The sequence below is a fragment of the Mobula hypostoma genome, chromosome 4, assembly GCF_963921235.1.
Source record: "Mobula hypostoma chromosome 4, sMobHyp1.1, whole genome shotgun sequence".
NCBI classification, from domain to species: domain Eukaryota; kingdom Metazoa; phylum Chordata; class Chondrichthyes; order Myliobatiformes; family Myliobatidae; genus Mobula; species Mobula hypostoma.
This window is the reverse complement of record NC_086100.1, coordinates 198,941,089-198,956,991: the sequence shown is the minus strand read 5'-3', so window position 1 is coordinate 198,956,991 and position 15,903 is coordinate 198,941,089. Positions and strand designations below refer to the sequence as shown.

At 51.0% G+C, this 15,903-nt stretch overlaps 1 protein-coding gene across 5 annotated transcripts in view; it reads left to right on the top strand.

Moving 5' to 3' along the window:
* The window catches only part of LOC134345875 (lysyl oxidase homolog 3B-like), a 58,647-nt gene that overhangs the window by 12,859 nt on the left and 29,885 nt on the right, over positions 1 to 15,903 (top strand). For 4 of the 5 annotated variants that reach the window (XM_063047193.1, XM_063047192.1, XM_063047190.1 and 1 more), the window contains exons 4-7: positions 2,638 to 2,849; positions 5,797 to 5,850; positions 7,530 to 7,725; positions 8,702 to 8,882. In XM_063047193.1, coding sequence (XP_062903263.1) covers positions 2,638 to 2,849; positions 5,797 to 5,850; positions 7,530 to 7,725; positions 8,702 to 8,882 — 643 coding nt within the window. The remainder of the gene's footprint in view (positions 1 to 2,637; positions 2,850 to 5,796; positions 5,851 to 7,529; positions 7,726 to 8,701; positions 8,883 to 15,903) is intronic. The other variant, XM_063047191.1, reaches the window with a different exon arrangement.

Below are 15,903 nucleotides of genomic sequence, written 5' to 3'. Positions count from 1 at the left end.
CCTCTGGTCCTAGACTCCCCCCACTACAGGAAACATCCTCTCTCTGTCCACTCTATCTGTGCCCTCTGGTCCTAGACTCCCCCCACTACAGGAAACATCCTCTCTCTGTCCACTCTATCTGTGCCCTCTGGTCCTAGATTCCCCCACTATAGGAAACATCCTCTCCACATCCACTTTATCTCAGCCTTCCAATATTCGATACATTTCAATGAGATCCCACCCCCCAATTCTTTTAAGCTCCAGCCAGCACAGACCCAGAACCATCCTTGTACATTAACCCTTTCATCCCCCAGGATAATTTTCGTGAACCTCTTCTGAACCCTTTTCAATGCCAGCACATCCTTTCTTAGATAAGGAGCCCAAAACTACTCTCAAGGTACCAAGTGTGGTCTGATTAATGCTTTATAAAGCCTCAGCATTGTATCCTTGCTTTTGCATTCTAGTCCTCTTGTGATGAATGTTAACATTGCATTTGCCTTCCTCACCGCCGACTCGACCTGCAAATTAACCTTCAGGGAATCCCATGAGGACTCCTTTGCACCTCTGATTTCTGAACTTTCTCCCCTTGTGGAAAATAGTCTACACCTTTATTCCTTTCAGCAAAGTGCCTGAATGTACACTTCCCTACATGCAATTCCATCTGCCACTTCTTTGCCCATTCCCCCAAGTCCTTCTGCAAGCCCCCTGCTGGATCAGCACTACCTGCCCCTCCACCTGTCTTTGTACTGTCCGCAAACTTGGCCACAAAGCCATCAAATCCGTCATCCATCTGCGGGGGAAGAGGGTTGTTGTTTCTTTGTGTCCTCCCAGACCTGAAACGTGCATATTTTCTCCACCTGAGGCCGTTCAGCCCATCAAGTCTATTCTACCATTTGATTATGGCTGATTTATTATCCTGTCAGCCCCATTCTCCTTCCATCTCCCTGAGAAAGTGCTGACATTTGACCTGTGTCCTTCTGTGGCTGCCGATGTTTCTGGGGGATGCTGCCCGTAGTGGGGCTGGTTACAGATCAGCCCAGGTTATGGGTGGGGGTGGGGGTGGGGGTGGGGGAGGGGGAGGTCTCTCTCTGCTCAGAGTTGGCGAGTAGGGTTAGAGACTGGGCCTGCCCCGTACGGCACAGCCTGATAATCTGGGATCCATATGGAATCATTCACAGCGTTCCGGAGGGGAGGAATGCGGAGGCCGGAGCTCACACAGCAGTAAGCAGCCAGAAGGTCACATTCCTTCCCTCTGCCGTCACTGTTAGCTGGGCTGTGCGGAAGCACTTTCACTTGGGCGGTCAGCTGTCCCTTCTCGCCCTGCATCCCCCACCCTTCCCTCTGCCAACCTCCTCTTCCCCCACCGTCACCACTCCTCTCCTTCCCTACTTCACATTCCCACCCTCCCCTGCCCCACCTTCACTTCCCCTCGACCTCCCACAGATCTCACACCCTCTACCCCATCACCAACTCTCCCCACCCACTCAACCCCCTCCTACAGCTCTCACACCCTCTACCCCATCACCGACTCTCCCCACCCACTCAACCCCCTCCCACAGCTCTCACACCCTCTACCCCATCACCGACTCTCCCCACCCACTCAATCCCTTCCCACAGCCCATGGACCCTCTCCCTGGTCACTGACTCTCCCCACCACTTAACCCCCTCCCACAGCTCTCAGACCCTCTACCCCATCACCGACTCTCCCCACCCACTCAATCCCTTCCCACAGCTCTCACACCCTCTACCCCATCACCGACTCTCCCCACCCACTCAACCCCCTCCCACAGCCCATGGACCCTCTCCCTGGTCACTGACTCTCCCCACCCACTCAATCCCCTCCCACAGCTCTCACACCCTCTACCCCATCACCGACTCTCCCCACCCACTCAACCCCCTCCCACAGCTCTCACACCCTCCACCCCATCACCAACTCTCCCCACCCACTCAACCCCCTCCTACAGCTCTCACACCCTCTACCCCATCACCGACTCTCCCCACCCACTCAACCCCCTCCCACAGCTCTCACACCCTCTACCCCATCACCGACTCTCCCCACCCACTCAATCCCTTCCCACAGCCCATGGACCCTCTCCCTGGTCACTGACTCTCCCCACCCACTTAACCCCCTCCCACAGCTCTCAGACCCTCTACCCCATCACCGACTCTCCCCACCCACTCAATCCCTTCCCACAGCTCTCACACCCTCTACCCCATCACCGACTCTCCCCATCCATTTAACCCCCTCCCACAGACACTCTCCCTGGTCACCGACTCTCCCCACCCACTTAACCCCCTCCCACAGACCACAGACACTCTCCCTGGTCACTGACTCTCCCCACCCACTCAATCCCCTCCCACAGCTCTCAGACCCTCTACCCCATCACCGACTCAGTCCCCACCCACAGCCCATGGACCCTCTCCCTGGTGTGGGTAGTGCTCAGGTTTATTCAGTTATTAGTTTCTCCAATACAGGTAAAATCTTTTGATTGTCTGTCAGTCAGACAGTTTGTGCCTCCTGTAGGTACACTGAAGGAATAAAAAAGAAAGCAGAATGCAGAATAGAGTGTTACAGTTACATGGAGAGTGCAGAGCAGGCAGACAGTAGACAGGGGCGGGGTGTGTCTGTGTCACTGACGCCAGCCTCCCTCTCCCCAGGTGGAGAGTGACCGGCTGGAGGAAGTACGCCTGCGGCCGGTGGTACCCGTTGGCCGGTCCCGGCTGCCGGTGACGGAGGGCGTGGTGGAGGTGAAGTTTCGGGGCCGCTGGGAGCAGGTCTGCGACAACGGCTGGACCCAGAACAATTCCCGTGTGATCTGCGGGATGATGGGCTTTCCCGGACAGCGCCGGCTGAACAGGAACTTCTACCGGTAGGATGAGTCGAGCGGCCTGTGGGGAACCCGGCCGGTGAGGCGGGGCGGTGGGCTGGAGCGTGTCCCATGGGTATGGTGACCAGAGGGGGGTCAGCTGTTACCTGGGAGATCTGGGAATTCTGTTACTTAATAATTATCACATGGAACAGTATAGCACAATGGTGGCCCTTCAGCCCACAATTTTGTACTAACCTCTTAACCTGCTCTAACATCAGTCTAACACTCACAACACGCTGGAGGAACTCAGCAGGTCGGGCAGCATCCGTGGGAAAGATCGGTCGATGTTTCGGGCCGGAACCCTTCATCAGGACTGTACGGGGAAGGGGCAGAGGCCCTATAAAGAAGGTGGGGGGAGGGTGGGAAGGAGAAGGCTGGTAGGTTCCAGGTGAAAAACCAGTAAGGGGAAAGATAAAGGGGTGGGGGAGAGGAGGCAGGGAGGGGATAGGCAGGAAAGGTGAAGAAAGAATAGGGGAAAACACAATGGGTAGTAGAATGAGGCGGAACAATGAGGGAGGTGATAGGCAGCTGGGGGAGGGGGCAGAGTGAAATAGAGGAAGGGAGGGGGAGGGAATTACCGGAAGTTAGAGAACTCTATGTTCATACCAAGGGGCTGGAGGCTACCTAGATGGTATATGAAGTATTGCTCCTCCAACCTGAGTTTAGCCTCATCATGGCAGTAGAGGAGGCCATGTATGGACATATCTGAATGGGAGTGGGAAGCAGAGATGAAGTGGGTAACCCTGCTCTCCTGCTAAGCCCAAAACTCTTCTATCAGGTGCCTATCTTAAGAGAGTCTTCAATGTCCCTACTGTATCTGCCTCTGCTACAACTCCTGGCAGCACCCACCAGTCTCAGTGTGTAAAAAAATCTACCTCTGACATCCCCCCTGTACTTTCTTCCAATCACCTTAAAATTATGCCCCCTTGTATTCACCATTTCTGCCCTGGGAAAAAGTTTCCAGATGTCCGCTCGATCGGTTCCTTTTGTACAACTTAACCAGGTCACCTCTCATCCTCCTCCACTCCAAAGAGAAAAGTCCCAGCTCACTCAACCTATCCTCCTCAGACACGCTCTCTGATCCAGGCAGCATCCTGGTAAATCTCCTCTACACCCTCTCTAAAGCTTCCACATCCTTCCTGTAATGAGCTGATCAGAACTTACAGTATAAGGTCAGTGTAGGGAAGGGTGAGTGTCCCCCTAAGCATCTCTCATTTCTTCACACCTAATCGACAACCTTACCCCATCTCAGTGGAAAATGCTTGCTTACATTTACACTTCATAATCTCAAATCTCCTCTCATTCTCCTACACTCCAGAGAATAAAGTCCAAACATATTCAATCTTTCCCAGTAACTCAGGTCCTTCATATCTGGCAACATCCTTGTCATTTTTCTCTGCACTCTTTCAATCTTATTGATAACTTTCCTGTAGGCAGGTGACTAGAACTGCAGATTAGGCCTCACCATCACATTATTGGAGGAGGATGAGAGGTGACCTGGTTAAGTTGTACAAAAGGAACCGATCGAGCGGACATCTGGAAACTTTTTCCCAGGGCAGAAATGGTGAATACGAGGGGGCATAATTTTAAGGTGATTGGAAGAAAGTGCAGGGGGGATGTCAGAGGTAGATTTTTTTACACACTGAGACTGGTTCTACAGATGCTGGAGATCCAAGCAACACACACAAAATGCTGGAGGATCTCAGGATCTATGGAAAAGAGTACAGTCTACGTTTCGGACTCAGGCTTTTCATCAGTTCTCCAGCATTATCTGTGTGTTATCTACCTTTGATGCTACTTTCAAGAAATTTGGATCTGTATTCCCAGATTCCTCTGTTCTAATGCAGCCCTGGATTGAGTAGATGTAGAAAGGCTATTGCCTTTGGTGGGAGCATCGTGGACCAGAAGGCACAGCTGCAAAATATAGGGATGTCCATTGAGAAAGATGAGGAGGAAGTTGTTCAGTTGGAGGGTGCTGACTCTGTGGAATTCATTGCCACGGACGGCTGCTGATGCCAAGTTATCGGTTGTATTTAAAGCAGGGGTTGGTGGGCTCCTGATTAGTCAGGACATGAAGGTTATGGGAGGAGAACGGGGTTGAGAGAAAATGGATCAGCCATGATGGATTGGCAGAGCAGACTCAATGGGCTATGTCTTATGGTCCTCAGTGCCCTACCATTCACTGTGTAAGACCTACCCTCGTTGGTCCTACTGAGGTGCAACACCTCACACACTTGTCTACATTAAATTCCATCTGCCATTTTTTAGTCCATTCTTCCAGTTGGTCCAGATCTAGCTGCAAGATTTGATAGCCTTCCTTGCTGTCCACTATGCCTCCAATCTTGGTGTCATCTACAAATTTGCTGATCCAGTTAACCACGTTATCATCCAGATCATTGATATAGATGACAAATAACAACGGACCCAACAGTGATCCCTGTGGCATTCCACTAGTCACAGGCCTCCAGTCAGAGGTTTTCATAAACAACGGAACAACATTACCCATCATCCAATGGAACAACATTACCCGTCATCCAACAGTTAAGGACATTTTAAATCCCTGCTAGGGCTGCTACAATTTCTGCACTTGCCTCCCACGAGGTCCAAGAGAAAACCTTGTCAGATCGTGTGGATTCATCCACCCGAGCTTGCCTTAAGACAGCAAACACCTCTGTCACCCAGATGTGGTCCATCACCGGGGAATGAGCAATGTGGGGGTAGGTCCTGTAGGGGTAGTGATGTTTTGGGGTAAGTGAACCGCGGTGGGGAAAAATGTCGGTGTGTTTCGGAAGGGGGGAGTGTGGGGCATTTTGGGGATGGGAAGGGTGAGGTATTTCAGGGAAGGGTGTGGGAGAATTGAGAGGCGCCTCGGTGAAGGTGTTAAATGTGCTTTGGGGAGGGGTGTGCAGACCATCCCTTGGAAACCCCTTGCCGTTTTTCTCCGCAGACGGTGGAGGAGGCGTCGGGCAAGTGGACGGTGGGGCCGGAAACCTGGGCCCAGGTAACGGGTGGGGGAATGGTGACTCATTCCTCCCCCCCACAGAAACCTGCTGGCAGTGGGTTTCATTGGCTCGTGCTCCCTATTCGCACCATCCACTAACACTCCCCACCACCCCCATCGCCTCTCAGGATGTCTACCAGAATGGTCTCTCCAGAATTTTCATCCTGATCTACTGACCACATCACACATCAGGTGTCTGACCCCAGGAGTGTGTGATGGGACAGTGTGGACGGAGCTTCACTCTGTGTCTGACTCGAGGAGTGTGTGATGGGACAGTGTAGAGGGAGCTTCACTCTGTCTGACCCCGGGAGTGTGTGATGGGACAGTGTGGAGGGAGCTTCACTCTGTGTCTGACCCCAGGAGTGTGTGATGGGACAGTGTGGAGGGAGCTTCACTCTGTGTCTGACCCCAGGAGTGTGTGATGGGACAGTGTAGAGGGAGCTTCACTCTGTGTCTGACCCCGGGAGTGTGTGATGGAACAGTGTAGAGGAAGATTCACTGTGTGTCTGACCCCGGGAGTGTGTGATGGGACAGTATAGAGGGAGCTTCACTCTGTGTCTGACTCCGGGAGTGTGTGATGGGACAGTGTGGAGGGAGCTTCACTCTGTCTGACCCCGGGAGTGTGTGATGGGACAGTGTAGAGGGAGCTTCACTCTGTGTCTGACCCCAGGAGTGTGTGATGGGACAGTGTGGAGGGAGCTTCACTCTGTGTCTGACCCCAGGAGTGTGTGATGGGACAGTGTAGAGGGAGCTTCACTCTGTGTCTGACCCCGGGACTGTGTGATGGGACAGTGTAGAGGGAGATTCACTGTGTGTCTGACCCTGGGAGTGTGTGATGGGACAGTATAGAGGGAGCTTCACTCTGTGTCTGACCCCGGGAGTGTGTGATGGGACAGTGTGGAGGGAGCTTCACTCTGTCTGACCCCAGGAGTGTGTGATGGGACAGTGTGGAGGGAGCTTCACTCTGTCTGACCCCGGGAGTGTGTGATGGGACAGTGCGGAGGGAGCTTCACTCTGTCTGACCCTGGGAGTGTGTGATGGGACAGTGTGGAGGGAGCTTCACTCTGTGTCTGACCCCAGGAGTGTGTGATGGGACAGTGTGGAGGGAGCTTCACTCTGTGTCTGACCCCGGGAGTGTGTGATGGGACAGTATAGAGGAAGTTTCACTCTGTGTCTGACCCTGGGAGTGTGTGATGGGACAGTGTGGAGGGAGCTTCACTCTGTCTGACCCCGGGAGTGTGTGATGGGATCACTGATCACTCCAGTGGATGGCGTTTAGTGTTCAGTGTTTGTCCCCTGCTGCTGTGTTTATTCTGGGATGCGTTGGTGAGTGTATCTGATACCACACCCACCATGTGACTCCCTGTCCCCTGAGGCAGACCCTCACCTACAGAATGTCACTCCCCCTCATCTCTCCTCCCTCCACTTTCCCTGTAACTCTTTCCTTTCTCCTCCTCTCCCTCTCCTCCATTCCTGCACCCTTCTTTCTTCTCACTCTCATTCTCCTTTTTTCCTCCTCATCCCTCATGCCTCTCTCCCCCTCCTCCCCCACTACCCTTCCGTCCTCCTCTCCTCCTCCCACTTGACATCCACTCACTCCCCTCCTTCTCCATTCCCCCCCTCCCCTCGGAGCCCCAGGTTGATGGTGTCTCTCTCTCTTCCCCCCCCCCCCACCGCAGGATGGTGCTGAGGCATCAGCAGTCTCACTTCCGTGTGCACTCGGTTCAGTGCGCCGGCACTGAGAACCACCTGGCGCTGTGCCCGCTGGTTCTAGCCAAGGGCAACACCAGTGCCCCCTGTGCGGGAGGTATGCCCGCTGCTGTCAGCTGCAGCTCTGGGGCCTTCAGCACATCTCGCCGCAGGAGAGAGCCCCAGGTGGGCAGGGAGTGGGGCAGGGCAGGGGTAGGGGTGGGGCAGGGGCAGGGGTGGGCAGGATTAGGGCACGGGCAGAGTGGATGGGCAGGGAGTGGGGCAGGGGTGGGCAGGATTAGGGCGCGGGCAGAGTGGATGGGGAGAGAGTGGGGGAGGGCAGGGGTAGGGGTGGGGCAGGGGTGGGCAGGATTAGGGCGCGGGCAGAGTGGATGGGCAGGGAGTGGGGGAGGGGTGGGCAGGATTAGGGCGCGGGCAGAGTGGATGGGGAGAGAGTGGGGGAGGGCAGGGGTAGGGGTGGGGCAGGGGTGGGCAGGATTAGGGCGCGGGCAGAGTGGATGGGGAGAGAGTGGGGGAGGGCAGGGGTGGGCAGGATTAGGGCGCGGGTAGAGTGGATGGGGAGGGAGTGGGGAGGGCAGGGGTAGGGGTGGGGCAGGGGTGGGCAGGATTAGGGCGCGGGCAGAGTGGATGGGGAGGGAGTGGGGGAGGGCAGGGGTAGGGGTGGGGCAGGGGTGGGCAGGATTAGGGCGCGGGCAGAGTGGATGGGGAGAGAGTGGGGGAGGGCAGGGGTGGGCAGGATTAGGGCGCGGGTAGAGTGGATGGGGAGGGAGTGGGGGAGGGCAGGGGTGAGTGGAGTGGAGCAGGGCTGGAGTTGGACAGGATTAGGAGAGGGAGGGAGGTGGGGACAGAGGGGCAGAGTGGTGGACAGGAGAGGGGAGGGAGAGGCAGAGGGGCTGAGAGGGGTGTTTCTGGAGGGGGCAGGGGGTGTGGAGGGGAAGGGATGGTGAGAGGGGGATTGTGATGGAGCCATAGTGTTGGGTGTGTTGATTTGGATGCAGAGGGTTGGGCAACGTTTCATCTCTCTCCCTCTCTCCCACCCGCCCCCTACCTTTTCCCCAAATTTCCTTCTTCTCCTCCCTCTCTTTCTCCCCCCCCACCCCACCCCCTCCATGCCTTGGACTGACGCCATTGCGTGCGGCAGCGGTCGGTGCGGCTGAAGGCGGGGGCGCGGGCCGGTGAGGGCCGCATAGAGGTGCTGATCGCCGGAGAGTGGGGCACCGTGTGTGACGACCGCTGGGACTTGCTGTCCGCCAGCGTCGTTTGTCGACAGCTCGGGTTCGGCAGTGCGCAGGAGGCGCTCACTGGCGCCCGCATGGGCCAAGGTGAGAGGATGGAGTGCAGGTAGGGAGTTTGGGAGGGTTGAGGGTGGGGATGGGCTGGCAGAGCGAGGGGGGTGGGGAGGGAGGAGTATGGTGTGTCGGGGTGGGCGACTCGTGTATTCATCTAGATGGTTTTAAAATGTCGCCGATGAGCTCACACCTCAATCACTATATTTGACAGCTCATTCCAAATACACGCCACCCTTTGTGTGAATGAGCTGCTGCTGATGTCCGTTTAAATCTCTCCCCTCTGATCGAAACATGTGTCCTCTTGTTTTAACCCCCCTCCCCCCGGGAACGATGATGCGCTTTCACATCATCCTGTTTCTGCCCCTCGTGATCTAACAGGTCACCTCTCATAGTTGTCGTCTGTACAGCCTCAGGCCCCTGGTCCAGGCAATGTCCTGGCAAATCTTTTCTGCACTCTTTCTGTTTAGCAACATTTTCCCGATAACGAAGTGTTCAAAACTGTTCACAATGCTTTCAAGACTACAAGAGAAGTCTCGGCAATGCCACATATAACTACAACTGATGTCGGTCAGTGTGTCCAACACCTCCTTCACCAGTTTATCTCTGTGACTTCACTTTCCACAAAGTGCACTTGCACTCCTCGGCCCCTCTGTGCCACAACAATCCCCAGATCTCCACCTTTCACTAGACAATTCCTACCCTGGCTTGATCGCCCAGAACGGAATGCCTCGTTTTGCAACGGAGCACAGGGACGGTGTCTGCTGCAAGGCTACGCACACGGATGAAGTGTGGAACTACCACAGCAGCCACCCAGCCTGTCACAAGTAAAGCTGCATTTGCGCTAGAAAGTTTGTGAGCCCTGTAGAACTGTCTCTATTGCTGCATAAATGAACAAGTATAATGTGATCAGATTGTCATGCAAGTCCTAAAGCTAGATAAATAAATCCCAATTAAATAAATAGCACAAAAAATTATACTTTTTCGGTTATCTATTGGAAAAAAAAAGATTCAATATTACACGTATTTGTTGGAAAAAGTATGTAAACCTTTGCTTTCAGTAACTGGTGTGACCCCCTTGTACAGCAATAACTTCAGCCAAACGTATCCGGTAACTGTTGATCAGTCCTGCACATCAGCTTGGAGGAATATCAGGCCATTCCTCCTTACAAAACTGCTTCAACCCTGCGATGACGAAGGGCTTCTTTGCATGAACTGCCTGCTTCACGTCCTTGCACAACATTTCTAAAGGATTAAGATCAAGACTTTGAATTGGCCATTCCAAAACACAAATTTTCTTCTTTTTAAACCATTCTGTCGTGATTTACTCTTGAGCTTCTGATCTTTATCATGTTGCTTTATCCAACTTCTATTAAGCTTCAGGTGGTGGACTGCTACCCTGACATTTTCCTGTAAAATATCTTGATACAATTTTGAATTCATTTTTCCCTCAATGGTTGCAAGCTGTCCAGGCTCTGAGGCAGAAAGCAGCCCCAATCCATGATGCTCCTTCCACCATGCTTCGCAGTTGGAATGAGGTGTTGGTGCTGGTGTGCAGTGCCCTTTTTCTTCCAAACATAGCAATGTGCATTTCTGCCAAAAAGTTCAACTTTTGTCTCGTCTGTCCATAGAACATTGTCCCAGAAGCATTGTGGAACATCCAAGTGGTCTTTTACAAGCAATGTAGATGAGCAGCAATTTTTTTTTTGGAAAGCCATGGGTTCCTCTGTGGTATCCTTCCATGAACACGATTCTTGTTCATTGTTTTTCTTATAGTGGTGTTACGTACCCCGTAACTGGGTTGCCAAACCAGCAGAAATGGATCACTCAGTTGGAATCTGGATTACTAGAACTAAGAAAGTTTTATTAAAGAAACAAGCAACACAGTACTCTAATCAAAAGGACAATGAATGCAACAGTTCAGCAATGATAAACACACATGTACACAGAATTAAGATAACAGGATCAATCAAGCTCTATCGTTGTCTAGGGGTAAATGACCAGTTTCAAAGTGACGCAAAGTTCAGTTCAGTTCGCAGTAATCGCTGCCGTGGCGATGGACAGTGGGGGGAAGGAGAGAGAGAGCAAAACGAATGAATATTCAGGGATTCCACACACAGACCTTCGCAGTCAGCTTTCGGGCGAGCCCTTTGTGATGTCATCTGAGGTCACCGACTGTGACCCCTCCGTTTCCAGATATGATCGTTTCCCTGCGGTGAACCCGGAACCCAGGCAAGGGTGGACACACACCAGGTTCCCGCCAATCGTATCTTTCCACCCTGTGCGTCTATGGCCCGGTACTTGCCACCGACTTGTGAGAGACGCACCGCTTCCAGGGTCTTGTTACCTCGGGTGTCGTGTGTGTCCTACCTTAGCAAACCTGTCCCTTTTTATCCCCCTGCTGGGGTATCGCCTGTCCATCACTTCAAACAGTTCAGGGTTCAAAGGGGGAGCCGATCTTGACAGCTCTCCTTCCTTCATTAACATCTCCAAATGCTGCTCCATTGTTTTCCTTATCTCTCTCTCTCCTGAAGACAGGTGGCAGACCAACTGCTGATCCCACTGGTGCCAGCACAGGACAGCTACATCGTAATCTATGTGTATTCTTGTCACAGTGGATACATCAGCAGAGACTCAAAGTTCGAGAGATTTTTGCAGATCTTTGGCTGTTTCCCTTGTGTTCTTTTCTCACCTCCTTCAGCATTGCTCGTTGTGCTCTTGGTGCGATCTTCGCAGGATGCCCACTGCTAGGGAGAGGGGTAACAGTACTGAGTTTCCTCCATTTGTAGATAACTTCTCTTACTGTGGACTAATGAACACTCGGGTCTTTAAAAATGCTTTTGCAGCCTTTTCCAGCTTCATGCATCTCTACAATTCTTTCTCTAAGGTCCACTGGACGTTGCTTTGAGGCACGGTGCACATAAACAGATCTTTCTTGGGAAGAGCAGGCTCTGACTTTGTGCATCTTTTTTATAGGGCAGGGCACCTCTACAACCCACACCTCCAATCTCATCTCATTGATTGGAACACCTGACTCCGAATCGCTTTTGTAGAAGGCATTACCCCAGAGGTTCACATAGTTTTTCCAACAAATACATGTAATATTGGATCAGTTTTCTTAATAAATAAGTGAATAAGTTTTTGTGTTATTTATTTAATTGGGTTCTCTTTATTTAGTTTAGGACTTGCATGAAGATCTGATCACATTTTAGGTCATATTTATGTAGATATAGAGAAAGTTCTACAAGGTTCACAAACTTTCCAGCACCTGTATTTAGGAGAGCACAAGCACACCTCAGGATCACTGGACCACGGACCAGGGGAGTGAAGCACTTGTCCCAGTTGTTTCACAACAATGGTTACCCATGGAATTTCATGAGGAGACGCTTACTAAGGAGAGAGTTGCTCAGACCTTACTCAAGGCACGACCTTGCCCTACTTCAAGAATGTCTCTGAAATGACAGCTGGACTGCTCGAACCTCACGGCATTACAATCACTCACAAACCAACGGCGACGTTGAGGAAGCTTGTCTCGGGAGCCAGGGTAACAGTAAAGACAACCAACAACAGCAGTGTGATGAGCAGGATCACCTGTGGAGACTGCAACAAGAACTACATCGGCCAAATTTGTTTACAGAAACTCAAACTGGTGGTACAGAGACATGATTCACTGTCACTGATCTGGGTACACAAAGACCAAGAAGGACGCCACTTTAATTGGGTCACTGTGGAGGTTCTGGCCCAGGCAAACACGAATTTTTAGAAGCGTGGCCCTCTTCTGATCGCCATGATCAAATGGCGGATGGGCACAATGACCTAATTCTGCTCCGATGAAAAATTACTGGGGATACGTGGGCTGAGGACTGGCAAATGCCATTCAATCTACATAAATATGAGATATTTCAGATGGTACAGTGCTCGCCGAGCTTGGCAAATAGCTTGCAGAAGTTTCATCACACTGAGGTGACATCCTCAGTGTGTAGTTTCTCTTTGGGAGAGCTCGCGTTTATGTAGGCCCTTGTTCGCTTGCCTCGATTCTGATTGGCTACCCCTTCAGTTGACCTTTGAATTCTATTGGTGTTTGTTGTTGATGAAAACAACATATTTCACTGTATTTTAAAATTTACTTCTCTTTAGAGATACAGAACAGTAACAGAGCCTTCCGGCCCGGTAACCCTCCCATTCCAGTTACACCCCTTGTGACCAATTAACCTACCAACATGCATGTAGCAAGAGTCTCTGTACTTCCAATGATATCATAACACAAAAAGACACAGGAGCAGAATTAGGCCATTCAGCCCGTCGAGTCCTCTCCACCATTCCATCATGGCCGATCCCAGATCCCACCCAACCCCATACATCTGCCTTCTCGCCGTATCCTTTGATGCCCTGACCGATCAGGAAACTATCAATTTTCGCCTTAAATATACCCACAGTCTTGGCCTACGCAACTGTCTGTGGCAGAGCATTCCACAGATTCACCACTCTCTGGCTAAAAAAAATTCCTCCTTACCTCTGATCTAAAAGTTTGCCCATCAAATTTGAGGCTGTGCCCTCTAGTTCTGGATACCCTGGACCAGAGGAAACATCCTCTCCACATCCACCTTATTTAGTCCTTTCAAAGTGCAATAGGTTTCAGCAAGATCCGCCCGAATTTGTCCAAATTCCAGTGAGTACAGGCCCAAAGCTGCCAAACACTCCTCATATGTTAACTCTTCATTCCCAAAATCATCCTCATGAACCTCCTCTGGACTCTCTCCTATGACATGGGGCCCAAACTTGTTGACAATGCTCCAAGTCCGGCCTGACTAGCTTCTTATAAAGTCTCAGCATTTTCTCCTTACTTTTATGTTCTATTCCCTCTGAAATAAATGCCAACATTGCATTTGCCTTCTTTACCACAGACTCAACCTGTAAATTAACCTTCTGGAGGTCTTGCACGAGGAGTCCAAATCCCCCTTACACCTCTGATGTGTGAATTTTCTCCCCATTTAGATAATAGTCTGCACTATTGTTCCTTTTACCAAAATGAATTATCATACATTTTCCAGCACTGTATTCCATTTGCCACATTTTTGCCCATTCTTCCAATTTGTCTAAGTTCTGCCGCAATCACATTGCTTCCTCAGCACGACCTACCCCTCCACCTATCTTTGTATCATCTGCAAACTTTGCCACAAAGCCATCAATTCCATTATCCAAATCATTGACAAACAATGTGAAAAGTAGAGGTCCCAATACTGACCCCTGAGGAACACCACTAGTCACTGGCAGCCAACCAGAAAAGGCCCCTTTATTCCCACTTGCTTCCTCCTGCCTGTCAGCCGTTCCAGTATCCATGCCGGTATCCTTTCTGTAACGACATAGGATTTCATCACGTTAAGCAGCCTCATGTGTGACACCTCATCAAAAGCTTTCTGAAATCCTAAGTAAATGACATCCACTGCCTCTCCTTTGTCCACCCTGCTTGTTACTTCCTCAAAGAACTCTAACAGATTTGTCAGGGAAGATTTCCCTTTACACAATCAATGCTGACTTTGAATTATTTTGTCATTAGTCTCCAAGTACCTTGAAACCTCAGAATCCATTATATGGATGAGATTTCCCAATCCCCTTGCATATTGAAATCCCCATCACAATTGTGTCATTACTTTATTTCATGCCATTTCCAGCTCCTTTTGCAATCTGAATCCCACATCTTGGCTACTATTTGGAGGCCAATATTTGATCCCCATAATGTTTTATTTTATCCTCGCAGTTTCTTAACTCCACCCACAAAGATTCAACATTTTCTGACCCCATGTCATCTCTTTCTAAAGATGTAATTCCATCTCCTATCAACAGAACCACACCACCGCCTATGCCTTCCTGCCTGTCCTTTTGATACAAAGTACATTCTTTGATGTTAAGCTCCCAGCTATGACCTTCTCTCTGCCATGACTCAGTGATGCCCACAACATCATACCGACCAATCTCTAATTGTGCCCTGAGTTCGTCCACCTTATTCTGAATGCTATGCACATTTAAATACAGCATCTTCAGTTCTGCATTCTTCACCTTTTTTGAATTTTGCCTTTGTGGTATAATTTAACTCTTTGCTCTGTCTGCATTTGTACCCAATTATTGACCTGTCCTTCCTTACATTCATGTTACACTCATCATCTACTTGTAAACCTGTTGGCTCATCCTCAGCTCTATCATACTGGTTCCCATCCCCCTGCCAGATTAGTTTAAACCACTGTCAACAGCTCTATACAAGTGCAACCCATCCCTTTTGTACAGGTCACACCTGCCCCAGAAGAGGTCCCAATTATCCAGAAATCTGAATCCCTGCCCCCTGCTGCAATTCTCAGCCATGCATAAATCTGCCACCTCATTCTGTTCCTATCCTCACTGTCACGTGGCACAGGCAGTGAGATTACTACTGTTGAGATCGTGCTTCACCTTCCTTCCTAACTCCCTGTATTCTCTTTTCAGGACCTTCTCCCCTTTTCTACCTACATCGTTGTACCACAACTTCTAGCTGCTCACCCTCCCTTTTCAGGATATTGTGGACATGCTCAGAAACATCACGAACCCTGGCAACTGGGAGGCAAATTGCCTTTTGTGTTTCTTTTTCTCATCCACAGAATTGCCTATCTTCAACCCTGACTATAGAGTCCCCCATTACTGCTGCCATCCACTTCAGTTCCCTACCCTTCTGAACCACAGGGCCAGACTCAGTGCCAGAGGCACGGCTGCTGTTGCTTCCTCCAGGTAGGTAACCCCCCACAAACAGTACTCAAAATGGAGTACTTATTGTTGAGGGGGACGGCCACAGGGGTGCTCTCCACTATCTGACGTTCTCCCTTCCCTCTCCTGACAGTCACACATTTATCTGTCTCCTGTAGCCTTGGGGTGACTACCTCCCTGTAGCTCCTGTCTGTCACTGCCTCACTTGCCCTAACAAGCCGAAGATCATCGAGCTGCAGCTCCAGTTCCCTAACTCTGTCTCTGCATCTGGATGCACCTGGTGCAGACATGGCCATCGAGGAGGCTGGGAGTCTCCTGGAAATCC